The sequence below is a fragment of the Gossypium raimondii genome, chromosome 11 (genome assembly GCF_025698545.1).
Source record: "Gossypium raimondii isolate GPD5lz chromosome 11, ASM2569854v1, whole genome shotgun sequence".
Lineage (NCBI taxonomy): Eukaryota > Viridiplantae > Streptophyta > Magnoliopsida > Malvales > Malvaceae > Gossypium > Gossypium raimondii.
Genome location: NC_068575.1, coordinates 17,560,172 through 17,586,663, shown reverse-complemented (window position 1 = coordinate 17,586,663; position 26,492 = coordinate 17,560,172). Strand labels below are relative to the sequence as shown.

At 33.9% G+C, this 26,492-nt stretch overlaps 1 protein-coding gene and 1 non-coding gene across 4 annotated transcripts; one reads left to right on the top strand and one right to left on the bottom strand.

Moving 5' to 3' along the window:
* The first annotated feature begins 368 nt into the window (after positions 1-368).
* On the top strand, positions 369-3,460 carry LOC105801181 (uncharacterized). Its single transcript, XR_008191328.1, has 5 exons — positions 369-692; positions 1,274-1,391; positions 1,514-1,740; positions 2,297-2,893; positions 3,054-3,460. It is a non-coding gene; the product is annotated as an uncharacterized LOC105801181 (transcript).
* Positions 3,461-16,566: 13,106 nt separating this feature from the next.
* LOC105804413 (uncharacterized) lies at positions 16,567-21,579 on the bottom strand. 3 transcript variants are annotated; one of them, XM_052624467.1, is made up of 11 exons: positions 21,407-21,579; positions 20,435-20,672; positions 20,188-20,345; positions 19,942-20,087; positions 19,426-19,488; positions 19,242-19,334; positions 18,854-19,015; positions 17,849-17,937; positions 17,336-17,511; positions 16,966-17,211; positions 16,567-16,841 (listed from the first exon to the last, which is right to left on the bottom strand). In XM_052624467.1, exons 1-11 carry the CDS (start codon positions 21,495-21,497, stop codon positions 16,813-16,815), a joined length of 1,491 nt encoding a protein of 496 aa, XP_052480427.1. In that variant the 5' UTR covers positions 21,498-21,579; the 3' UTR covers positions 16,567-16,812. The 3 variants fall into 3 exon arrangements, with proteins under 3 accessions (XP_052480427.1, XP_012492475.1, XP_012492477.1); XM_012637021.2 differs by having other exon boundaries at positions 16,567-17,211; positions 21,407-21,578; XM_012637023.2 differs by having other exon boundaries at positions 16,567-17,211; positions 20,435-20,657; positions 21,407-21,577.
* Positions 21,580-26,492: the final 4,913 nt, after the last annotated feature.

Below are 26,492 nucleotides of genomic sequence, written 5' to 3'. Positions count from 1 at the left end.
AAAATGTCGTCAAAGTGACCTCTTTTGTGTGGATTGACTTATTTAAAATATCGAGATGATTATATGTTTTTGTGACTCATGCGTTTATTGATTACCCCAAAGGTAAGTTAATATTTGGCAGAATTTTAACGACATCTGTGGTGATAAATGTGTGACAATTATAAGGCTTTTTATGTGAGTAATAAGTTAGTCCAAAGATTAATTAATTGTTTGACATAATTTATTGTCAATGTTTGATTGCTACAATAACACCATGTTTGGTTGGGTGTATTGGCAGTGGCCCCACCTAATCCCCCTTATTCCTATGTTTGGTTCATGGTATTGCTAATACCATTGTAATCCACTACTGACCTAATCGGTGAAATCCACCGATTTGTAGTCCTTCCCTTTTGCCCAGATTAGGCGTCGCTTCAGTAAACCCTCCCTGTTTTACCCTCCCATCAGCTTCCCCTTTGTTTCTCTTCTGTTCCTTCTAGCCTCTGCCGATTTGCTCCCTCCGTTTCTTTCTTTTCTGCCCTCTGTTTATTTTCTTTTCTTTTCTGCCGATTTGCTCCCTCCGTTTCTTTTCTTTTCTTTTCTGCCCTCTGTTTATTTTCTTTTCTTTTCTACCGATTTGCTCCCTTTGTTTCTTTTCTTTTCTTTTCTGTCGATTTGCCAGTTTCTGCTGATTTCTGAGTTACTGCAACTGAAAGGTAGGTTTCTAACTCTCTGTCAACCTTGTTACTGTCTTTTATTTTTTCTGCATGTAAGCAGATTCGAATCATTGCCTTGTTAGTGCCCTTTTCTCATTAATCGGTAACTGCATGTAATCGGCAGCAGATGAACAATTAAGGCTCACGACTATGGTGTTCAAGAACATCTTTCCGGATATTGATATCAACACTATGAGTTCACTTAGACAGTTAAATTATAGTATCCAAAGTGATCTCATTTCTTTTCTTCTTCCCTCTTTAACATTGTTTGGACATGAAATGTTTCAGGTTAAACTTTCTTCTTGCCAGAGGATTGTGTTGCTTAACTACAATAAAAACACGAAGCTTATTGATCTTAGTAGTGATCTTAGTAGTGTTTTCCCTGTCATTGTTATGCTTCAGTTTGTTATATGCTCACTAGCCACTAAGGGGGAAAACGAATGTAGGATGCAACAAACAATAGGATTAAATTACTGTCAATTATCGAGAAAAGGACTAAACTGTTCTACCTTTGATAAAATTTCATTTTGGAGATCGATGAATTCTTGTTCCATTGTTGTTGTGTTTGAATCATCTACCAGAGTTTATCAGGACACACAAGTGGGATAGATTCAGTGACCTTTGATTCCCCGGAAGTTTTGGTAGCTGCAGGTGCTGCAAGTGGTACCATTAAGCTATGGGATTTGGATGAGGCAAAAAGTATGTTTTTCCAATTCTGTAGACCTTTGTTTTTCCTTCAAATATACATGTTGCTGCATGTTAAATGTTGGCCTTAACTATGTTAAATTGATTTTCTGTTTTGCAATCTGATACTTTTCTAGTTGTTCGGACTCTGACTGGTCATAGATCCAATTGCATTTCTATGGACTTCCACCCCTTTGGCGAGTTTTTTGCATCTGGCTCTCTTGATACAAATCTAAAGATATGGGATATCAGAAAGAAAGGGTGCATCCACACTTACAAGGGTTATACTCAAGGAGTCAATGCAATCAGGTTCACACCAGATGGTCGATGGGTTGTATCCGGTGGTGAGGACAACATTGTGAAGGTTGGAGTTGCCATACTTTGGTTCATCATATAAATTATTTTGTACTAACATGATCCTTTGTTTGTAGACATTTGTTATGTTCCTTTTTTCTTTCTGTGGTTATGGTAGGGTGAATGAACAACAGAAGGGTTTCATTTCTTTTGGTGGTCTGTCTTGTTGCTATTAATCTTATTTCTCTGGAATTGGAATTGAGATTGTGGAGTCCAGAGTCAGGCTATGCGAAGTTGAGGGTGTTGGATAAACCAATAACCTTGTTTCATCTCAAATTGTTTTTGATTCACTGAGTCAACCAACTTTAAAAACCTGGCTGTCATAAGCACCCTTGTTTACTGTTAAAACCGTTAAATGACTTTGCATGGACCCATAGATGTGTCGTTGGTTTACCGCTATTTGGGCTTGATTTCTGCAGGCTATTTCATTGTTTTAAATGGTATAATTGTCAGATTGGCATGTAGGTTGCTTACTGTCAGTACCATTTGATAAAACATTTTTACCATGTAAACAGATTTAAATACACATGTTAGAATGATCTTTTCCATGTCCTGTGTATCAACAGGTGTGGGATTTGACTGCTGGAAAATTGTTGCATCAATTCAAGGATCATGAAGGTCAAATTCAGTGCTTAGATTTCCATCCACATGAGTTTTTGCTGGCTACAGATTGGTTATTACCTTCTATTAGAATAGCTACTGCATATTCCTCATTGACTTGAGATGTTATTCTATGTTGTCTAAAACTAAAGAGAGTTTATGCCTTAACTTGTATGGAACCATCATGGTAGTAATTCCAAATATATCTTTGGGCAGATTGTTCTGTCTGGTTTTGCGGGTATACTCTTTGTGATTGTTCTGTATGAAACCTCGTGCTTTCTTTGAGTTTATGCCTTAACTGTCCTTTTGAATGGTATACTCTTTGTGATTCGTTTAGTTCTCCTCACTCCTTTGATCTATTATATGAAGAGCGGGTTATGGATCAGAAAGCGAAGCTGATGAGGAAGCTGCAACAGTTAATCTGACTAGTGATCTTAGTCGAGTTAATCGTGCCTCTACAAAAAGCGCGGTTAAGCTTCAAGAAATTGGACCTAGAATGACTCTCCAACTCACCAAAATTGAGGGTGGACTATGTTTTGGTGAAGCTATGTTCAATGAATATGGTATGTTCATCTATCCATGTGAAAACAAGAGAAGATCTCGAAAAAGAAAGAAGTCTCTTAACCTTATCATTTACATGCTAGATTATTTTGCTGAGACCTGTTCTATAATATGCCTTTATTCAACTAGCATATTTATACAACTATTTTGTTATTTATCAAGCAATGGTGGCTATAAGAAAGAGCCAGGCAATGAGGGTAATGAAAAGGAAGACGGTGAGAATGATGGCCAAATGGAGGATAGCGATGAAGATGATGAAGCGGATAACGAGGAAGATATGGAAGAAAGTGAGAAGATTAGTGCTTTAGCAAAGTGGAAGGTGCAATACAACTTCCATTTTCTGATTAAATGACATGGCATTTGACATTAGCCATGTTCTTTACATGGGGAAGATGCTTATCTGGAGTGAGGATCTGATAAGCTTTTGTGCCAGTTAGCCTCTTGTTTTTGCTTTTTTACTTCCAAGCTTTGTTTGTTTCCTCCTGAATTTTGGCTTAATTTGTTGTAGAAAATCCATAGATTTTGATATAAGAAAGAAAATGCCATATTTTCAACTTTTTTTCTCAAAATATTTGTACTAGTAAATCAATTCACGTTCCTTATATAGTAATAATATTTTAATAGCATGAACATTGGCATGGTATCTCAGCATGTCAGAGAAACTCCATGCAAGCAGTAGAAGACACAATGTGAGGTTAAAAATATCTGTAGGCTTATATTTGAGAGCATAACAGATACAATAAGGTAATACATATTAAGTTGATTCTGAACCTATTCTATTGAGAAATTTAAACAACATAGATAAGATAAAGATCACTACATGGTTCGAGAAATGAGACAAACGCTCTCTTTTCAAAGGACATTAAAATATGTATTGCGTTTAAAAATAATAAAGTAGATTATAAATATAAAATTATCTTTTATAGTATCATATATTATGATTTGAGTAAATTCATATAAGAATATTAATTATTAAGAATTTTATTAAATTATATATTTTAATTATAATATATTTAATATATTTAATAATAATTATGTTTAAATATGATTAAATTATTTATTATTGATAATAATAATCTTATTAAAATTTAAATAACAATAACAATAACAATAATCATTTACCAAAATAAATTTATGCTAAGGGTATTCTAGTCAGTTTAGTTTTTTCCATTATGCTATTACACCTCTATTCCATTCAACCAAACATAAGATTACTATTACACCTCTATTCCCTATTCCATTACATTCAACCAAACAGTTGATTTGCTATTACACCTCTATTCCATTACACCTCTATTCCATTACAGCGAACCAAACGTGCCCTAAGAGTATCGCTTATTGTTAATATTACTGTCCAAAGACTTGATATTAATGTTGTGTTTGATATCTTGATATGGGATTATCCATTATCTTGTATTTATTGTTTACTTATGAATATTTATTTAAGTTTGTTTTTATTTGTTCTATATTCAACTAGTTCATCTTCTACTACCACAAAATCCACTAATATAAATTTTATACCCATGCTTAATAAGACTAATTTTAAGGAATGGAAAAGACACTTATAGTGCTTGGCTGTATGGACATAGACCTTACACTAAGGGAAGAACAATCTGCACCTCTCATTGTGGAAAGCACCCCTAATGTTAAGAGGGATTTTGAGAGGTGGGATCATTCAATTCGCATGAATCTAATGATCATGAAACACAACATTCCAGAAGTCTTTAGGGGAACAGAATTTGAAGAGATTACTTAGGCCAAGGGTTTCCTTGGTGAAATTGAGAAACGTTTTGTTAAAAATGATAAGGTTGAGATGTCATCACTTCTGACTTCTTTGATGTCTATGAAGTATAAGGGTCAAGGAAACGTAAGGGAGTACATTATGGAGATGTTCCATATTGCTTCAAGACTTAAGGCACTTAAGATAAGCTTTCTAAGGAATTGCTTGTTATTATGGTTTTGGTATCGCTAGTTATAACTGTGAAAAGGAGAAATAGACTCTAAATAAACTTATTTTTCATTGTGTTCAAGAGGAAGAAAGATTGAAGCGTGATAAGTCTGAAAGTACTTATTTGGCCAATGCCCTTAAAGACAAGGGTAAGGAAAGAAAATATCAGAATGAAGCTGGTAAGGGTCTAGCTCAAAAGAAACAATAGCAAGCTACAAAGAGTTGTTTCTTTTGTAACAAGTCTGGAGACGTGAAGAAAGATTGTACCAAATATCATGCCTAGCGTGCAAAGAAAGGTATAATTCTTAATTTGGTCTATTCTGACGTTAATTTAGCGTCAGTACCTAGAAAAACTTGGTGGATAGATTATGGTGCTACTACTCACATAAGTGTTTCTATGCAGGGTTGCCTGAGTTACCGAAAGCCAAGTGATGGTGAAAGATACATCTTCGTGGACGATGGAAAATCGGTAGGAGTGGAAGCAATTAGGCATTTTAGGTTGTTATTAGGAACTAGTTTTTATTTGGATTTAAAAGACACTTTTATTGTACCATCATTTAGACGGAATTTAGTTTTTGTTTCTTCGTTGGACAAATTTGGATATTGTTGCTCATTCATAAACAATCAATTTAGTTTGTCTTTAAATTCGAATGTTGTTAGAACTAGTTATTTAAATACTTATGACTACATTTATTTGCTAGAAACAGTTGCATCTTATAATGAAACCTTGCATGTGGAATCACGTGGTATTAAACACAAATTAAATAAGGAAAATTTAACATCATTATGGCATAAGCGCTTAGGTCATATTTCAAAAGTTAGAGTTAAACGCCTTGTGTCTAATGGTCTTTTAGAGTCCCTTCACTTCATAGACTTTGATGTCTGTGTCGATTGCATTAAAGGAAAACATACCAAAACCAAGAGATTGGGTGCCAACAGATCTTTAGATGTTGTAGAATTAATTCATACAGATATTTGTGGGTTATTTCCTACGACATCCTGAAATGGTCAACAATAATTCAAAACATTCATAGATGATTACTCACGTTATGGGTACCTATATCTCATTCATGAGAAATATCAGTCTTTGGACATGTTTAAAGCTTATAAAGCTGAAGTTGAGAATCAACTCAACAAAATAATTAAAAACGTCAGATCTGATTGTGGTGGTGAGTACTATGGTTGATATGATGGTTCAGGTGAACAATGTCCAGGACCATATGCGAAATTCCTAGAGGAATGTGGTATTGTTCCATAGTACACCATGCCAGGATCACTTAGTATGAATGGTGTAGCTGAAATATAATATAATACTCTTAAGGATATGGTAAGGAGCATGATTGTCCATTCTACCTTACCAGAGTCCCTCTGGGGAGAAGCATTAAAGACAACAGCTTATATTCTGAATAGAGTACCCAATAAAGCAATTGCAAAAACACCTTATGAGCTTTGTATAGGTCAAAAATCTAGTTTAAAGCGATTTCAAATTTGGGGTTGTCCAGCTGAGGCAATGCCTTATAGGCCACATGAAAAGAAATTAGACTTCAAAACAGTAAGCAACTACTTTATTGGTTATTTTGAGCGATCTAGAGGCTATAAGTTTTATGATCCCATAATAAGGAATATTTTTGAGACGAGAACTGCAACATTTTTTGAGGATGTTGAGTTTGGGAGGAGAAATAAGGTTAGAGACATTACTTTTAAAGATGAATTAGATTCTAACTCAGTTCCTACTATCAGTTTTGACGATGGTCAGGTTCTCATACCTATCATTGATCAAGAAGTGAATCCAGAACCTTAACAAGACAATGTTGAAAAACTCCCCATTCAAGATGAGATAATTGTTCCAGAAAAACAAACTCAACAACCTCAAGAACAAGTTCCATTAATGAAGTCCACAAGAGAAAGGAGCAATGCTATTCCAGATGATTATGTTTTATTTCTCCAAGAACATGAGGATGATAATGGAATGATGAAAGATAATCCAATCAACTTACATCAGGCCATGAAAAGTTCTAATTCTCAAAAGTGGATTTATGCCATGAAAGATGAGTATAAGTCTATGCAAGACAATAAAGTTTAGGAACTTATCCCGTTACTTGAAGGTGCGAAACCAATTGGTTGTAAATGGATATTTAAAACCACGAGAGATGTAAATGTAATGTGGAGAGGTAGAAGACGCATCTTATAGCTAAAGGATATACTCAGAAAGAAGGCATTGATTTTACAGAGACTTTCTCTCCAGTTTCATTGAAAGACTCTTTCAGGATAATCATAGCGCTTGTTGCTCATTTTGGTCTTGAGTTACATCATATGGATGTTAAGACTGCGTTTCTTAAAGGCGAAATTGAAGAAACAATTTATATGGTTCAACCAGAAAACTTTGAGTCAAAAGACTCAAAGAATATGGTTTGCAAATTGACAAAATCCATCTATGGACTCAAACAAGCTTCCCGTCAATGGTACCACAAGTTTCATCAAGTAATTGTTTCATTCAGTTTTGAGATAAATATTTTTGATAATTGTGTGTATCACAAATTCAATGGGAGTAAGTACTTATTTCTGGTTTGATATGTCGATGACATTTTGCTTACTACCAATGATATAGGCTTATTGCACGAAACCAAGAAGTTTTTATCTAAGCATTTTGAGATGAAAGATCTTGGGGACGCCTTTTTTGTTTTAGGAATCCAAATACATTGAGACTAATCTCAAGGTATTCTTGGATTATCACAAAATAGCTATATCGATAAAGTACTCAAAAGGTTTGGCATGTAAAGTTGTAGACCAGGTGACATCCCTGTCACTAAAGGAGACAAATTTAGTATTACTTAATACCCTAAAAGTAACCTTAAAATTCAAAAAATGAAAAAGATTCCCTATGCATCAATTGTTAGGAGTTTAATGTATGCTCAAGTATGTACGCGTCCGGATATTGCGTACATTGTTAGTTAGTTAGGCATATATTTAAGAAACCATGGTATAGACCATTGGATAGCAGCCAAAAGGGTTATGAGATATCTTCAGAGAATAAAAGATTACATGCTTACTTATAAGAGATCAGATCTTTTGGAAGTCGTAGGGTATTCTAATTCTGATTTCGCTGGGTGTCAATATAGTAGGAAATCTACATCAGGCTATGTTTACCTGTTAGCTAGAGGAGCTATATCTTGGAAAAGTGTCAAACAAACACGTGTAGCTTTGTCCACTATGACAATAGAGTTTGTAGCATGCTATAAGGCATCAAACCATGGAATATGGTTGCGAAACTTTATCATTGGATTGCACATTTAGAGAATGTAGAAAGACCACTCAAATCATTTTGTGATAATAAGTCAGTAGTGTTGTATTCCAATAATAACAGAAGTTCATCTAAGTCAAAACATATTGACATAAAGTTCCTAGTTGTGAAAGAAAGAGTGCAAAATGGTCAAATATCTATAGAGCACATTGGGACAAACTCCATGATAGCGGATTTGCTTACAAAAGGTTTACCACCCAAGGTCTTTCATGAGCACACTGCTCATATGGGTGTTACATTGTTTGAGGATATCATGATTTTGTGGGAGTTTATATTTTATTTGCTTTATGCTTGTTTTTAGACATTTATGTATTTGGTTATTTTTTGATCAGAAATGAAGTATTCAGTTTATTCACTCTGTTTGTTATTTTGATATTGACCTCACTTAAGTTTAAAGAGGACCAGTTGGAAATAGGCATGTTTAGATCATATTGCATGTAATTTCCATGCTACACATCCATACTTGATCCATGTCATTTGTTTGTGTTAATATATGTGATCATGGATGGATTTAGTTATGATATATGTAACAAAAGTCGCCTTGGTTCTATGTTAGCATAAGTAATGGACGAGATTGTTAAGAATACCTTTTGGATATGATAGTAAAATTTTTGATCTCATAAGGTTATATAATGACATGTAATTATAGAGTAATTAGTATATATATGTGTGGTCCAAGTGGGAGATTGTTGGAAAATATGGACATCACATATATGATAAGGGTAATTACATGTTATTATTTACTAGCATGATATGGTAGCTCAAATTAAAAGTGATCTAATTTTGTTAAGGTTTATTGGACTTTAATTATTAAATAAAGTATGGCTCAAATATGTGTAGATACTCTAGTAATTCAGTTCTAATCAATTTCTAATTAATGATGGGTTAATTAGGAATTAGGGCTAATTACATGCAATCAGTTTGGGCTAATTATTAATCTTTGAGATTTATTAATCTTTCAAATTTATATAATGACCACTTTGGGCATTCCTTGCTTAGTTGGGCCATAAGAATTTGATCCATTAACATCATTCTTTATCTTATCAGAATTTGACTTGGCGTTGGTGCATGGAATCACATCAACCTATCACCCCAAATAATGTATCAACATACATAATTAAAATATAATTATATTTAATTAAAGAAATTAGAGTATATCCAAGTAGCTAGTTGTTTCCTTTGACAAAAGATGGAGGATGGTGGATCTGAAGATTAGGTCAGAGAATTGAGCACTTTTCAATCCTTTCTCTTTTGGTTTTATTTAGGTTTAATTGTGGTGATGTTGTTGTATAAATCCAACATCTTTGTGTTTGTGGATTTCATTTTTGTAAGGAATTTTACTATGATATCTTGATTGATTCATTAACATAAGATATTGGGTGGAACACATTTTTTTATTGATTAATGTATTAGGAAGTTACTTTATTATTGAGGTGGATTAAATTAGTCTTTCTATTAGTAAATAGAATAATTTAATCCCTATAATATTAAAAAGAATCAAATAAGTACTTGTGATAGAATTAATTTTTTTGTATGAAAATATGTGTTGAAAATAATTTTTTCAACCACGGTTCAATTCAAAACAAAATATTTCGTTTACGAATCATAAAACTTTAAAAATATTAACTCTGTTAAACTATAAATGATATTTTTAAACAAGTAAATGTTAACTTTATTGCAGTTTAGCCTTATTTGATTCTTTTTAATAATATAATGATTAAATTGATCCATTTAATAGTAGAGGGACTAATTTAATCAGGTCCCTTTGCTAGGGGGACCTCTAGGTATATTCACTCTTTTTTTATTCCTCTAAATAGGAGCTTAAAAGTATTGAGGAACACAACAATTGATTGAAAAAGTGGAAGTCAACTTCTTTCTCATATATTTTAATTAAGTGTTGGAAAAATTGCATTTTTATGGGAACTTTTAGGTATATTCTCAATAAGTAAAGGTGGAGAGTTGAATCATAAAATTATGGTTTCACATTCTACTCTATGAGACCTTTACAACGGTATATCATATGCTTAAAATGGTTAAGTGATGAATGAGAAATTGATGCTCAAAGTAAGCTATTCGAAAATATTGTTGAGGAAAAGTAACGGCTTAGGTCCCATATTGGTTAAATATCAAAGTGTGAGATTTATTTATATATGTGAACCCTCTTAAAAGGTAATGGAATGATTAAGCTTGTAACCCTGCCTCGTGTGTAAAGGGGTGTAGGTCCAAACCCAACAAGGTTGGGGTGATGCACAACGTAGGCGACACGAAATGTTCGGACCGGAAGGGCCTACTAATATTTTATGTCCAACACGATTTTATTTTTTTCTCAACAGACATAATTTGCTTATATATGGGCAGTATCTGATTCCAATCAAATTGATTTAATTTTTAAATCAAATTTATTTTTTTGGCTCCTTAATGACAGAATTTGTGGTTATCTCTAAATTTTCCACCATCCTAACTGCCTATAAAAGGATGTGTATTCTGTAGAAATTTACACACTCATACTTTCTCACACTGAAACTCTTTTACTCTCAAAACTCTTCATTTTCTTCTCTGTATTTTTAAAATGTTCCGGTGATAGAAAAAGACAACGTTCGTTCGATTGATTGTTGTAGAGGTGCTACTACATTGATCATTATTGTTGTTGTATCATGGGAGACATTTGACCAGCGTTTCTCCAAGTACCGTAGGAGCGGCCAAATCTGTCTTAAGGAAACTGTGTTTCACAGGCCTCAACGATTGATAAAATCTCGATTCTTCTTTATTTCAACTTTTTATTATGGTTTTATTTGATTTTCGTATTTGATAAATTAATTATAAATTAATTTATTTATATTTTATTTCATATGTGTTTATTTATATTTAATTTATTTTGTTCGCTAACGTGTTTTTTCCAACAATCTTAAGACAGACCCTGATCATTTTTGCAATTTTCTAATCCAAGACAAACGAGACACTAAGCCGAAAAAAATTGAAAATTTTATTTTAAAAAATTAAATAAATCTATTTCGAGATTTTTTTCTGCCGTTCAATGGATTTCCCTTGCTTTTTTCCTCTATTTTTGTTTTATTTCCAAATAAATATTAAAACTAATAAAATCTACTTTGGGATTTTTTCTTGCCGTTTAACAGATTTTATTCGATTTTGTTTCCAAAATTAAAAGTAAATAAAATCTATTTTGGGATTTATTCCCACTGTTCAACGGATTTTATTCCATTATTTTATTTTATTTCCAAACGAAAATTTAAAGGTAAATAAAATCTGTTTCGGGATTTATTCCCGCCGTTCAACAGATTTTATTCTATTATTTTGTTTCTATTTCCAAACGGGAAATTAAAGGTAAATAAAAACCATTTTGGGATTGATTCCCGCCGTTGAACGATTTTGTTCCAATTTTTTTTTTATTTCCAAAAACGAGTAAAATAGAATCTGTTTCGGGATTGATTCCCGCCGTTCAACAATTTTATTCCAAATTTTGTTTTATTTCCAAAAACAAGTAAAATAAAATCTGTTTCGGGATTGATTCTCGCCGTTCAACGGATTTATTACATTTTGATTTTGTTGCCAAAAACGAGAAATTAAATAAAATAAAACTTGTTTCAGGATTTATTCTCGTCGTTTAATAAGATTTTATTTGGTTTGATTTTGTTTCCAAATTAGAATATAATTAAATAAAATTTGTTTCGAGATTTATTCTCGCCACTTAACAAGATTTTATTTGAGTTGATTTTGTTTCCAAATCAGAATATAATTAAATAAAATCTGTTTCGGGATTTATTCCCGCCGTTTAACAAGATTTTATTTGATTTTATTTTTTCCAAATTCAAATTGAATTAAATAAAATTTGTTTCAAGATTTATTCCCGCCGTTTAACAAGAATTTATTCGATATTGTTTTGTTTCCAAAGAAAGACGTAATCAAATAATTCTGTTTCGGGATTTATTCCCTTCATTTAACAAGATTTTATTCGATATTATTTTGTTTCCAAATAAAGCTGTAATCAAATAATTTTGTTTTTGGATTTATTCCCGCTGTTTAAAAGATTTTATTTTGATTTAATGATATAATTTTGTTTCGGGATTTAATCCTGCTGTTTAAAAAATTTGTTTTTTGATTTCGTTTTAGAATTTTTATTCTGTCGTTTAACAAATCAAAGGGAAATTTTTCTGTTTATGGAGACCTTAATTATGGCTTTAAATTGAATTAAAAGAAATTTATCAACGGTGAATTAAAAAGACAATATGAGAATGCATGTCTAGGATTGGTCTTTTGAAAGATTTGGTATTTAAGCGTGCTGAGTGCACCACCTCTCTTTTAGGGTTACCTACCTGGTGCATTGTTTTATTGTATTTTTTATTAGACCGTATAAACTTTTGTTTCGAGTTTTATTAGATTTCTGACTTCTAACAAAAGTTGATAAGTTTTCTAATTCTGGTTTTGTTTCTTAACAGAAAAATGGAGACTCCCACCAATTCAATCAATTCGCAATCTAAGGCTTTGGTTCAAACGCAATCTTCAATCCAAAACTCAGTATTGCCGATGGTTGCTGCTGTAAGCCACAAGGAGAAACCTGCAAAATTCTCGGGACAAAAATTCAAGATGTGGTAACAGAAAATGTTGTTCTATTTGACCATGTTGAACTTGGCCAAATTTTTGAAAAATAACCCTCCTACTATTAAAGAGGGCGAGGTAGACGAAGTTACCGCTTTCACTACTATTGAAGCTTGAAAGCATGCAGATTTCTTATGCCAAAACTGCATCCTGAATGGATTGTTGGATGCAATGTACGATGTGTATAGTGGTGAAAAACAACTAAGGAATTATGGACATCGTTGGACATAAATACAAAGTCGAAGATACTGGAACTAAAAAGTTCTTAGTTGCTAAATTCTTGAATTTTATAATGGTTGATTCTAAATTAGTTGTGAATCAAGTGCAAGAACTTCAACTAATCATTCATGGAATTCTTGCTGAAGGGATGATAATAAGTGAATCCTTCCAAGTGGCAGCCATTATTGAGAAGTTTCCTCCTACTTGGAATGACTTCAAGAATTACCTAAATGACAAAAGAAAGGAAATGTCAGTGGAAGACCTAATTGTCAGACTTCGGATTGAAAAAGATAATAGAGGTACGGAAAAGAGGCTCAACAAAGCAGCAAATGACAATGTTGCTAGGGCAAACGTTATAAAAGTCAAGAAATACTTTAAGAAGGAAAAGCAATCATAGAATGAGTCTAAACTAGGACCAAAATGCGGTGTTTTCAAAAAGCAAAAAATTTCAAGGAAAATGCTTCAATTGCAACAAGATAGGGCACAAGTCATCCGACTATAGGATCCCAAAGAAAGTTAGAGCTAATGAGGCTAATGCTGTGGAAGAAATTTCCAAGGAAGTGTTCTATATGGAATTATATGCCTAACATACGCAAGAACTATGAATAAGAATGTTTTTTAAAAAGGGGGAATGTTTGTGGGAAGGGGATATGTATTAAACTAAATGCTATCTCAATAAAATCAGAACTATGAATAAGAATGTTATTCTTTTTCTGTTTATATGCTTAAGTCATTTAATTATGGCATAGTAGGCTCAGACATGTTAATTATGACACTTCACGTACATAAATTAACTTAGAGCATATTCCTTTGTTTCACAATAATTATAATTATAAATGTGAAACACGTGGTGAGGCAAAATTAACAAAGGTAAAAAACCATTTGATCTAATACATAGCAATTCTTGTAAAGCTTGCTTAAACGAGAAGAAGGAATAAAAATGTTTATTACCTTCATTTCTACGAGCTAAGATGAAGAGAATATATTCTCTATAAGCAAGAATTTGAAAACCAACTTAATAAAAAGATTAAGTGATTGTGGTGGTGGATATGTTGAATCATTTCAATACTGTACACAACTTAATAACACCGCCATACTTTCCTCAAATAAAGTAGCTGAGCAGAAAATCATACTCTAAAGGAAAAGATGAACGTACTGCTAAAAAGCTCTGGGTTATCATAGGAAATGTGAGGGGGCGCTTCTATGAGTTAATTACCTTTTATATAAGGTATCTCGCAAGAAAAGGGACAAGATACCATATGAGTTATGGAAAAGTAGAAAATCATCCTACAACTACTTCAAAGTGTGGGGGTGTCTTGCTAGCGTAATGTATAATGGTAAGTCGAGACATATGCATCATCGACACAATACCATTAAAACAACTGATCTCAAACGGAATTATCTCTATTGATTTTGATAAAATTGTGGATCCGCTAACTAAAGGCTTAAAATGAGATCATGTTAAGAAAACATCGAAAGGAATGTGTCTAATGCCCACGAAAATAAAAGGCGCTGTGTGACGGAAAACCCTACCTAGTTGACTAGAGGTCCCAAGATCTAGGTTCAAAGGGACAACCTAATTGCATAGACCTTATGAGGTCATTGTGGGGGTACTTATCCCAAGTTCGTTCCTATGATGTAAACAGTGACTAAAAATGAGAGAGTTTAAGTGATGCTTTTAATGACCATTGTATGTTTTGGTGAGCCGAACAACATAAATCACCTATGTGAGAGTGAAGTGGGGCCGCTTCAAGGAAATTATTGGGGCATAGTTCTCTCAAACTCTTACAGAACCAAGATATGTTCACGGCTATATGAACATACCTATGAGAACTAAAACGTTACCAGGGAGGTAGTTGTGTGAGGTATATTATCGTTTACACAAAAGGTAGAACAGTTCAAGGACATCACGTTTACTGGTCATCCAGTAAAGTAAATATACTTGCGCAAGAGAAGGTTCAAGGGTGGATAACTACCTACCCTATGCAACTATCGATCGTAGATTCTATCACCACATCAAGTCAATGTTGAGTGATGAATGAGAAATTGATGCTCAAAGTAAGCTACTTGGAAATATTGTTGAGGAAAAGTAAAGACTTAGATCCCACATTGGTTAAATACCAAAGTGTGAGGCGTGTTTATATATGTGAACCCTCTTGAAAGGTAATTGAATGACTAAGCTTGTAATCCTGCCTCGCGTGTAGGGAGTGTAGGTCCAAACCCAGCGGGGTTGGGGCGGACCCGCACGACTTGGGCAACGCGAAATGTCCGAACCAGTCGGGCCCAAATGAGCCTGCTAATATTTCAAACCCAACATGATTTTATTTTTTCTCAACAGACATAATATGATTATATATGGACAATATCTGATTCCAATCAAATTGATTTAATTTTTAAATCAAATTAATTTTTTGGCTCCTTAATGGTAGATTTTGTGGTTATTTCCAAATTTTCCACCATTCTAAATGCCTATAAAAGGTTGTGTATTCTGTAGAAATTTACACACTCATACTCTCTCACACTGAAACTCATTTACTCTCAAAACTCTTCCTTTTCTTCTCCGTATTTTTAAAACGTTCCGGTGATAGAAAGAGGCAACGTTCATTCGATTAATCGTTGTAGAGGTGCTACTACTTTGATCATTGTTGTTGTTGTATCCTAGGAGACATTCGACCAATGTTTCTCCAAGTACCGTAGGAGCGGCCGAATCTGTCTTAAGGAAACTGTGTTTCACAGGCCTCAACGTCTGGTAGAATCTCGATTCTTCTTTATTTCAACTTTTAATTATGGTTTTATTTTATTTTCGTATTTGATAAATTAATTACAAATCATTCTATTTATATTTTATTTCATATGTGTTTATTTATATTTAATTTATTTTGTTCGCTAACATGTTTTGTCTAACATTAAGTTCGAATATTAGACTTGTCATTGTTGAAAGGACTTTACCTGTGTCAACTCTAGACCTAAACAAGACTAACCTTAAATCGGAAAAGAAATTATTAAATCAACTTCGCTTTTTGTTTAGGATCAACCAAGCTTAGTATATAAAATAAAAGCATTAGTGTTTAATTTTATAATTAATTGTATCCAGTGAAACTCTAACATCATATTTTGCTCCTAACATCCATCTTTAGGGAGACTTAATCTCATCAAATTTAGTTTGTCCTCTATACCCTTATTTGTTACGACACTAAAAGTTGTCTCTGAGAAAATTGGATCAAATCATTCATAATTTCTTATATGGGGATGCTATTTGCAAATCCATTGGATTAGGTAGTTTGGGTACATGAAAATGCCAATAACCGAACAAATTGGGAGGTTTTTTAAACACCTTTTTCTCTTAGTACTCCAAATATTACAAACATTCATCTTTGGAGGAAAATCTGGAAGCAAAGATATGATATTTATTTTTAAACCCAAATCCCGACAGGTGAATGCTTCAATGAGAAGCATCAGACTCCCTAATTTCTTTGGAATGGAACAACAACAACAATCAGAACAAGGCAAGTACAAACCCAAGCTCAACATAGAATATGGTCGGCTAATTTGGGCATCAATGTTACCATAATATTGAAAGTTATACAAATATATTTTATGAAAAATAGGAATTATTTTTCTCATATGTAAATTGCTAAAATAATATCTTTTGTCAGCGTCATCTGTACAATATGCAGAATATTATACTGGATTTTCTACAGCCTATCAAATGGTTAGAATAGTTTTTTTCCCCAAACATTGGACACGAGGCCAGCAATTCACTTGTAAAATAAACATGTTATCTGGCATTACTCCGACTCTCCAATTATCTGTGTTCAACCCATATCTGGACTTGATTATCAGGACCTGACTCTCCGACAACAAATATCTGTATCCAACATTCACACTTGAATTTGAGTAACATGATTCCTAAATCTGGGGCTAACTTTTCAAAGATAACCATTTTCGTATAGGAGGCTACAAGTTAAATAATCTGAACCGGCTGGAGCTACCTTCTTCATCATAATCGGACGAATTTGATTTGCTTCCAACTGATTCTTCTGAACTATCACACGGAAGGAGTTTAATCCTGTCAGCATGTTCAATCATCCAATCAGTGAACTCTGGGGTTGCTGCCAAATCTGCAATGGCGTGCCGGGTAGACTCGCGAGTGAAATCTTTCCATTCTTGTTTCGTGAATTTCTTTCGGTTACGTGTCTTGTGAAAGCTAGAATAGTAATTTTGATCACATATGCCGCCTAAAAATTAGAAAGAAACAAATCCATTTGTTGATATTAATTGAAGCAGGAAAGAAAAACAAAATGGTGCTCCAAGAAAAATGAACTAGTATGAACAGTGAAGTACATTTAAAAGCAAAATTACCTCTTGCAGGAAATTTATTCCATGTTAGTGAAGTCAGTGGAGTATGTCCATTCCACAATGTCCTATTAGGATACATTCTTGGAGACCTATCAAAAAATTCAGCACGGCCTTGGTTTATTATTCCCGGCCTTGACCGTTGCACCCAAGGACCCTCATCCCAAGACCGTGGTTGGTTCCTACATAAGCCAGAATGCCAAATTCATGGTTCAAATAAACCGAGGCTAGAAATGAAAACTGAGATTTACAATAATTTGGTGAACTTGGCTTTCAATTTAGACAAAATGTTACTACAAGTCAAGTTGGTTAAGGTAATCTAAATAAAATGACTGTTTGGTTGTAATAAAGGATATTGAAACGAACTCAGGGGCTGTCGTATCATATGATTATTTACTGGAACGAACAAATTTTACATGAAAAGGACCATTAACAAAGCCTAACAAAATCACCTTCTTCAGGCAGGCATATTGATCATAAGCATGAAAAGGGAATTGGAGGGAGCTATGTTTAACTTACATGTGAGTATTCCTTCTAGTTGATGTGATGAGAGAACAGATAGCAGAAGAAGCCAATACCACCACTGCCAGCCGAGTATCTAGAGTGCTCTGGAAAGAGTAGAAAAACAGTGCAAGATAGGAAAAATTAAATATAAGGCATCTTTTATTATTATTTATTATTTGAGGTTTCCAACTACATTGCTTAGACTCTTCATTTTTCTTTAAGTACCCGTGTCTGACATCCATATCCAACACATATTTGGACACAAATATGAGGAAATGATTCCAGAAGGAACCCCCCAAATACATAGGAAAACCTAGAAAAAATTGAACATACCCATATTGGACACATACTCATTTCTGACACTCCCACTAGTCTCAGCAACATAGGTTGACAATGTTTGATCCCAGATCATTGGAACTAAAAGTCAGCACTTTACCAATAAACCATATGGCTGTTGACAGAAACATAAGATGCCACCACGCCATACATTGAAAGAAATTAACACTCTTCTTCTAAGGGAAATTATTTATCCATTAATAAGCGACAGCTAAACCAGCAGATGGCATGCAAGTGATTTACTTGGACGCTAGGGAAGGTGAAAAAACTGGCTGACCTTATACAAGTAAAAGGTAGCCCAGAAAAACAACTTAGTGCACCAAAGTGGGAAACCATAGAGGCAAATAAAGCCAGGTGCATCTCAAACTCAAGTGTCCAACCTGTAACCTAGCTAATCAATAATCTAATATTCTAATTTAGAATTTTTTGAGATCCCATTAAAGATAAGAGGCAGTGAGTTTTTCTCAAAGTAGGATGAATGAGTCAATTTATCCGCCCTCAAGCGATTTCTGGGCATATAATGGAAAATCTACTGTATTTGACATATTTAACAGCATCCCCTAATGGGTTTCAGGAGCTATCACCTGACCCTGAGGAAGTTTCAAATAAAAAGAAGAAAACTTGCTACATAGCCTAGGTTGCATATCAACTAAAGGAGGCACTGTTGGTAGTGTAGAAGCAGACCTGGAAAATAAATGTAGCTGCAATGATACGCATGGCCCATTTTACAAACTGGGCCACACCAACATCAACGCTTCCATCATTTGAGATCACGAATTTTCTTACCATCCAGTACCCCAATGCAGCTCCTAATAGGATAATTACAACCAAAACAAATATAGCAACCTGTAACAAAATATGCAAAATAAATTACTTGGTTCAATTTGAAATAATGCTTTCTTAAAAGGGAAAAAAAAAAAACTTCAAAGAAGACATTAGAGAATGAAATCATACACACATAAATTATGGACAATAAAGGGGGCCATATTAAATATCATGTGGTGAAAATATTAATTCCTATGGGAAGAAAAGGAAAGGAGGGAGAACTAGTTGACAGTTGTAAAGAACTTACTGGGTTATGCATCTCTTCACTAAGCCCAAAATTGACAAGAATCGAATTTACCAACCCAGAGAAATGATGTAAAAGAAAAGATCCAGCTCCAAGCTGAAAAAATTAACGGAACACTGAGTTTATTGGCAGCCCAAAGTAGATGAAACATTAGTTAAACTATAAAGAAATGAAAATAAAGACTCACCACTGGGACATATATACCAAGATAGAAGATATTTTTCCTCCCTGTTGGCAACAATTTCATTCCCTGCTTGGCAAAAGTAAATCCACACAGTTAAAAGCTGAAGCTAAGACCATAATTCAGGCATTGACATAACTTAAACATAGGTCTTAAGGAAATTAATAACTAGTAGATTCCCAAATAATCCAATCATAGTGTGTGAGCTGATGAGCATCTGACGAGACAGGAAGGGAATCAATAATCAATCAATTTAATTTTGAGCACTATGAAAGGAAGTAAACAGACAGATTTCAGCTACAGATTTACATGGAACTGGAACTTCAATACAGATCCATGTTCTTCAAAATACATGGAAAACAATAGGTAGCTTCCAATCGTCAACAGAGAAAGATAAGGTACTTAAAATTTCATGAGATTTACTTATGATAGCATTGAAATTTGAAATAAATAAGTGAAAGAATGAGGGATATTTTAAAAATAAATAAGGTGCAAGGAATTTGTTGACGAATGGCAAAATACCTGGAAGAGAAGGATTATAATGACAAGAATAATTCCAACAGCCATTGAACTACTGTAGTAAAAAGGAACCCACTTGCTGGCAAATGGTGCCAACAGCAACAAAACAAATCCTAAAGCTAGAAACACAAGCCGCCATTGCTGAAAATCTGCAAAAAGATAAAAAATAAAGTTCAATTTCAACAAACTAACAATCACAATCAAGTACATAATTCTTTTAAAAGGAACACAAATAACACATAATCATACCTTCTTCAAGAGCAATTGTGACAGAGCCAGACACATCACCCATAAACTTCACATCTATAAATCTATCATCATAAGGTGACATGACAGAGAGCCATATACCCTTTTCCACTGTCTTCCAATTTTCATGCTCACACTTGCATAATCCAAGTGAAGCATTCCTGCAAGACTTTTTCAGTCACCATATGTGACAACAAACTTCTGAAGTGTTTTCATGCAGAAGAAGAGTAGATTGAGAGTCAAAACTTACCGATGAAAGCAAACATGTATTTTGCTGTGTAATCTTTCTGGTATTAGGACAGATGGAGCTAAAGTAACTCGAACGGAACTGGCATAACTCCTAAGTTTCAATCTTGAGTGACCAGAAACTCGAATTCGGTCACATGATAAAACATCTTTTGAACCATGGACAGATGAGTGCCCATAAAGGGGAGCTGGGTTAACATCTAGTGCTGGACTTCCTAAGTCAATGCCTGCAATTATAAAACCTACTACAGTTGAAAACGACACAAAAAGTATTGGCAAGGGTGCAAGATAGAACTAAAAAAACATGGACCAAGGTCATGCATTATAGATTTCCATCAAGTTACTGAAATAAACCCACCCTCACCTCCGGTTCACAAATTGCATAATATACTTTCTATAGGGTAAACCTAAAGGGAACACTGATAGAGCTCAGTTTCTAAATTAATTAATTACAAAGCATCAAGTGATCATTCAATCCATGCATTTATCCAAACACTACAAAAAGCCTTCATAGCTCCCCAAGGCTACAACAAGTATTTGGCACGTCTAATCTTAGTCATTTATAGTTAAAACAACCTTTAGCTGTCAACCTTTTTTAGGAAGGCCTAAAGAAACCTGCGGAAAACTGATTACCAGCGATGAGAAATGAGAAAATAAGTAAATAGTACGATTTCTATGAATCAAAGGCTACTGTAAAAATGGAAATCAGAGACCAACCCAAAAACCTAGGCAAATATTCTTATTGTTCCGTACATCTTCTTCGGAAATTAATAAATTGAAGCAGTTGCAATTCAGGTTTCTAAACCAATCGAAGAACAGCCACGTTAAAGGAATGAGAAAAAAATAAAATAAAATAAAAACCCGAACCTAATTTGCCAAACCATTTCTAAGCAAGCAAAGAAAATAGAATCATCCAGATGACAAAAACAGTTGAATCCAATGAGGAAAAATAAAGGAAATTATCAGAAAGTTATACCTTTAAATTGTGAGATTGCTTGAGAAGCACATGATGAAAAGAAAAAATAATATAATAATAATAAGAAGAGGCTGAGAGAAGAGGAAGCCATTGTCGACAGCCCTCTTCCACCTCTCTCTCTCTCTCTCTCTCTCTCTCTCTCTCTCTCTCTCTCTCTGTTTTCAAGCTGATTTGTAAATAGAAACTTCAAAGAGGAAAAAGGATTACAATTAACATATTTTAAAATTAAATTGCACGGCTATTGGTGGAAAATTAAATAAAATATATATTTAATATAATTAGAGACCGACTAAATTACCATTAAATGTCGTTTTTTAAATTTATCTGATTAGGCTGTTTTTTTGGAGCAATTAAAGGAATAGACCGATTTTTTAAAACGTTTCCACGTAGACTCGTTTTTAGGTGCAATTCAAAAAAAAACTCTTTAGATAGACGTGTTTTTTGTATGCTGTCAGTAAAACACTTTTAACTGAACGCGTGTTTACCTAGTCACCTGGAAGCTTTTCTCCCTCTAGTGTCTAGTTTCGAACGACTAATTAAATAGCCTTCCTCACCCCCCAATGGCTAATTAAACAACTATTCCCCACCACCTACCACCTTCTCCTTATAAACCCCCCATTTTTATTTTTCTCACAAATACTCTAAAAATTCTCACATTTTCAAATCTCTCAAAATTCTCTCAATCCTTTATTAAATTCTTATTTAAATTTTATTTCTCTACCATTCTTTTACTAGAATTATATTAATATTTTTAGTAAAATATTTTTATTAAAAATTAACCCATGTTTTTGAAATTAGAAAATGGTCGAATCTCTATTTCGTTTTGATGGCAACCACATTTTCGTCAACCAATTTGCAAATGGTAAGAATATTTTTTAATATATTTCAATGTTGTTTAATTTTTTTATTTCATTGTTATATTTGAAATTAATTTTTGCATTTTTTTACATAAAAATTTAGAAGATTGAATTTTGGAGTGCTACATTTGTAATCTACTCACTCCTCTATCACCTTTGATCGAACTGTACTTGAGGAAGCCGATTTTTCACACATGACCCTTGTAGGTCGGGGGTATAAGTTGGACCCGACACTCATAAGCGCGTTGGTGGAAAGGTGGAGACTTAAGACACATACATTCCATCTTCCATGCAATGAGTGTACTATTACTCTAGAGGATGTGCAGTTATAGTTGGGGTTACCGATGAATGGGTCAGTAGTCACTGAGTCAGTTCACGCGGTTGATTGGAAAGGCGTATGCGGTGAACTTTTGGGTTTAGTTCTAGAGACGATTTATGGAGGCTGTATCGAAATGAGTTGGTTAAAAAGAAACTTCAGAGGGCTTGATGAGGATTCGACTAAAGTTGAAAGAGAATGGCACACTCGGGCATACATCATTCAAATCATCGAGGGTATCCTGATGCCAGATAAGTCACGAAATCTAGTCCATCTAAGGTGGCTGTTGAAACTCATCAACTTTAGAGAAGTGGGCAACTTAGTTAGGGGTCAACTGTGTTGGCGACCTTATACTAGGAGATGTGTCGAGCGATGCAATCACGTAAAATTAAAATTGGTGGTTGCATTCTACTACTGTAGTCATGAGCATCGTACCGTCTACCATTTTTACATCCTCGAGCAAACTACTCATATACATTCTCCCTCATAACAAGGTAAAATTTATTAAATGATATATTTACCATAATAAAATTAATTAAAATTTTAATTATTATGCTAACAAGTTATTTCAATAGGTAAAACCATGAGCCGAGTTATGTGGGATTACCAAATGAGCTTCAAGATATACGGCTTCTGTTAGACCAACGATCGGAAGCGGAGGTATGTATTTATTTAAATTTGAATCAGATAATATTAACATTGTTGATTTGAGATTCATTAGTACACAAATATCACCAAAGTTTTTATTATTTTAATATAGTTTGAATGAACACCATACGAGAATCCGACGATTCAAGAATGTATCCTTGAGTAATTCTTTGTGAATTCAAACATCTGGCACATGAATGTGCCATTAGTAGTGTACGCTACCGTCAAGATGCACGAGTCGGATAGAGTGTTACGGTAATTAGGTTCCAACAATCAATTCTTGTGGCACCTGAAGACCTCGATGATGTGCATCCTATCAATTTGCGGGGTCGAATGGGTGAAAATTGGCCGATATTCCATGTGCAATACATCAACATGTGGGACAATAGGTACGAATTCTTACCTACTCACAAGGCCATTGTCGCTCTGAAGTTAGTCTATGATTCGGATTACATGCCATGATTTAGGATTTATGGCAAGCCATACTTGTATGGATAAGAGGCAAGGAGTAACCGCATACGAGGAAGCCACGACGATCCCCTATACATTCAAGAACTGGCGAGGCAAGTCCATCGTTGGCACCTACGCAAGAAACGATACCGATTGTAACACCACCAATGGCTGCACCACCCACTAGTCAGTATGTACTGTCTTACTCTGGTGCGTATACTAACCCTTTCATTTTCACACAAGCACCATATATTCCACCACATTTTCCTACTTCTACTTCTATGCCAAGTTTTGTTTTCGGACCTCCTTCCCCAATGTATTACACGCCTATGCCATCTACATTTTCGACAACGACGATGTCACCGCCACCAAAGTCGTGTAACATCCTATACTCGATCCAGTCACCAACCCAAGCTATAAGGTGTTACAGCTATAAAACTTTAACATTTTTCATAATTTATTGAAGGATAATCAAAATAATTCATCATCAATCATTTCTATGCTTTTCAATCAATTTGGGACCTAATTCAAACTTACGGAACATTTAAAATAAACTGAGATCAATTCTGGATTAAATTGAAATTTCTATGAAAATTTTGAACAAAAGTGTAAACAAGGGTCACACAGTTGTGTGCCTAGGCCGTGTGACAGAGGCTAGCCTGTGTGGCCCCAAACATGGTTGTGTGGCCACTTCACACGCCCATGTTCTTAGACTATGTAACTAACTGTGACTGTGTGAAAAATCCTGTACCTAAAATCAAACAGCCATACGGCCATGTGGGAGACCGTGTGTGGCACATGGCCGTATGCATCTAAAATAACTTCAAAACCAAGCATTTTTCATCTACCATTTCTAATGTTCCAAGCCAAACCATTTCCAATCATTTTTACCTATTCAAAACACATCAAAACATGCCAAAACATACCAAAATCATCCAACCTAAATGCCTAACAAATATGCCTTCAATGGCACATCAATTTGAAACATAAACTCCTATCATCAAATCAAACATGTACTAGAAGTAAAAATTCTTTCAAACATCCTTCAAATGTAAAATAACACATACCAATATTCAATCATCATTCAAACCATCAAATGTTCATTCAACATATCATAATATCATATCTTACCATGACCAAATTAGCCATTCTTCAAACACAAAGCATTTCAAGGTTGCATATTATCCTAAACTACCAACACAACCATTTAAATGCATCTAAATATCAACTTATGCAACTACCATCACAAACCACAACCAACCAAGTTACCAAATAGGATTACATCAATACAAATACCATAATTTCAAGTGCCCATCATATGACCAAAATACTTATAATTTAGATATCCAAAATCCTATTTACATGCCACTTATAACTGGGTCAAAATAAATAAAAAAGCTATAGAATAAGTTGTCGGATAGTGTGATCTCCAACGACGTTCGAATCGATAGTGAAAATTCAACGATCTGCAATGAAGCAAACCAAATAAAGTAAGCTTTCATAAAGCTTAGTAAGTTCGTAAAACAAAACAACACATACCTGTTAACTTAATTATAAAATATACAAAACATGAAACTAATGATCCTTGCCATATATCATCGTTTCAACTTTTCAAAATACTTAAACCTGGATGATCCATATCATCAAAATACAATGCATCAAATAATCACATACTAAGATACGATTCATCATATCATATCATTTCATCCTATTTTCCTTTTAATAATTAATTATTTTGCTCGGAGAACAAAAGTAAATCAACTTTGAATACACGAAAGGGTAATGCTCATACAATCTAACCTAAGGACTTTAATCGATACACGATACTGCTCACACAAGCTTTAGAGAATCCGCAACACATGTAGGATCTCAAGCTATCGATACGGTATCCTTCACGAGTACATAGTACCTGATAAATATACATCAGCCCAAGGCCTGTTAAATAAACACCGACTCAAGGCTTGCTAAATAAACATCGACTCAAGGCCTACTAAATAACCACCGGCTCAAGGCATGTTAAATAAACATCGGCTCAAGGCCTGTTAAATAACCACCGGCTAAAGGCCTGCTAAATAGACACTGGCTCAATGCCTGCTAAATAAACATCGGCTCAATGCCTGCTAAATAACTACCGACTTAAGGCCTGCTTTTCCAGTATATCTCATACTCACTTTATTATTTCATTTAGTTAATCATTCAATAGATAATAACAACATTCAATTCCGTTTTATTAAACACGTAGTAAGTATAATCATTATAAACATAATAAACGTAATACGAACTTACCAAAACACGATAGCTAACGTTACGCAATGACGATAACTCGACGATTTTTCCTCTCCCTCGTTTATCAACAGACTGGTATTAAACTAAAACGATCACAAAAACATAAAATCATTAGAAACAGGCAAAAAATTACATACCATGCATAACAACTAAGCTTGGTCGAATCTATTTGTTTCTCAACAATTGTGAATCAATTTTTTTTTGTGCCCATGAAGAAGATGATGATGATTAGGCTTTTTTTTGTTTAAATTTTATTTAATTATTAAATTACAACTTTAACCTTTTAAAATTAATAAAATTTTATGAAAAATCTCACCTAAACCATCCACTATCAATATAAATGATATATTTACCATATAAGTCCATCAATTCATGATTATATAACTATTTAACACCTTTAGCTAATAGAAATTAACTTTTGTAGCTTTTACTATTTATTCCTTTTTACTTAATTAACTATTTAAACGATAAAATTTTCTAACAAAAATTTAATACGACCTTGTAATAATCCTGTAAATAATAAATAAAC

Coding starts and splice junctions, on each gene's coding strand:
- LOC105804413 (XM_012637021.2), bottom strand. CDS start 21,497: ATGGCTTCCTCTTCTCTCAGCCTCTTCTTATTATTATTATATTATTTT. Junction 19,335..19,425: donor TTGGTATATATGTCCCAGTG/GTGAGTCTTTAT, acceptor TAATTTTTTCAG/CTTGGAGCTGGATCTTTTCT. Junction 17,938..18,853: donor CAGCTACATTTATTTTCCAG/GTCTGCTTCTAC, acceptor TACTCTTTCCAG/AGCACTCTAGATACTCGGCT.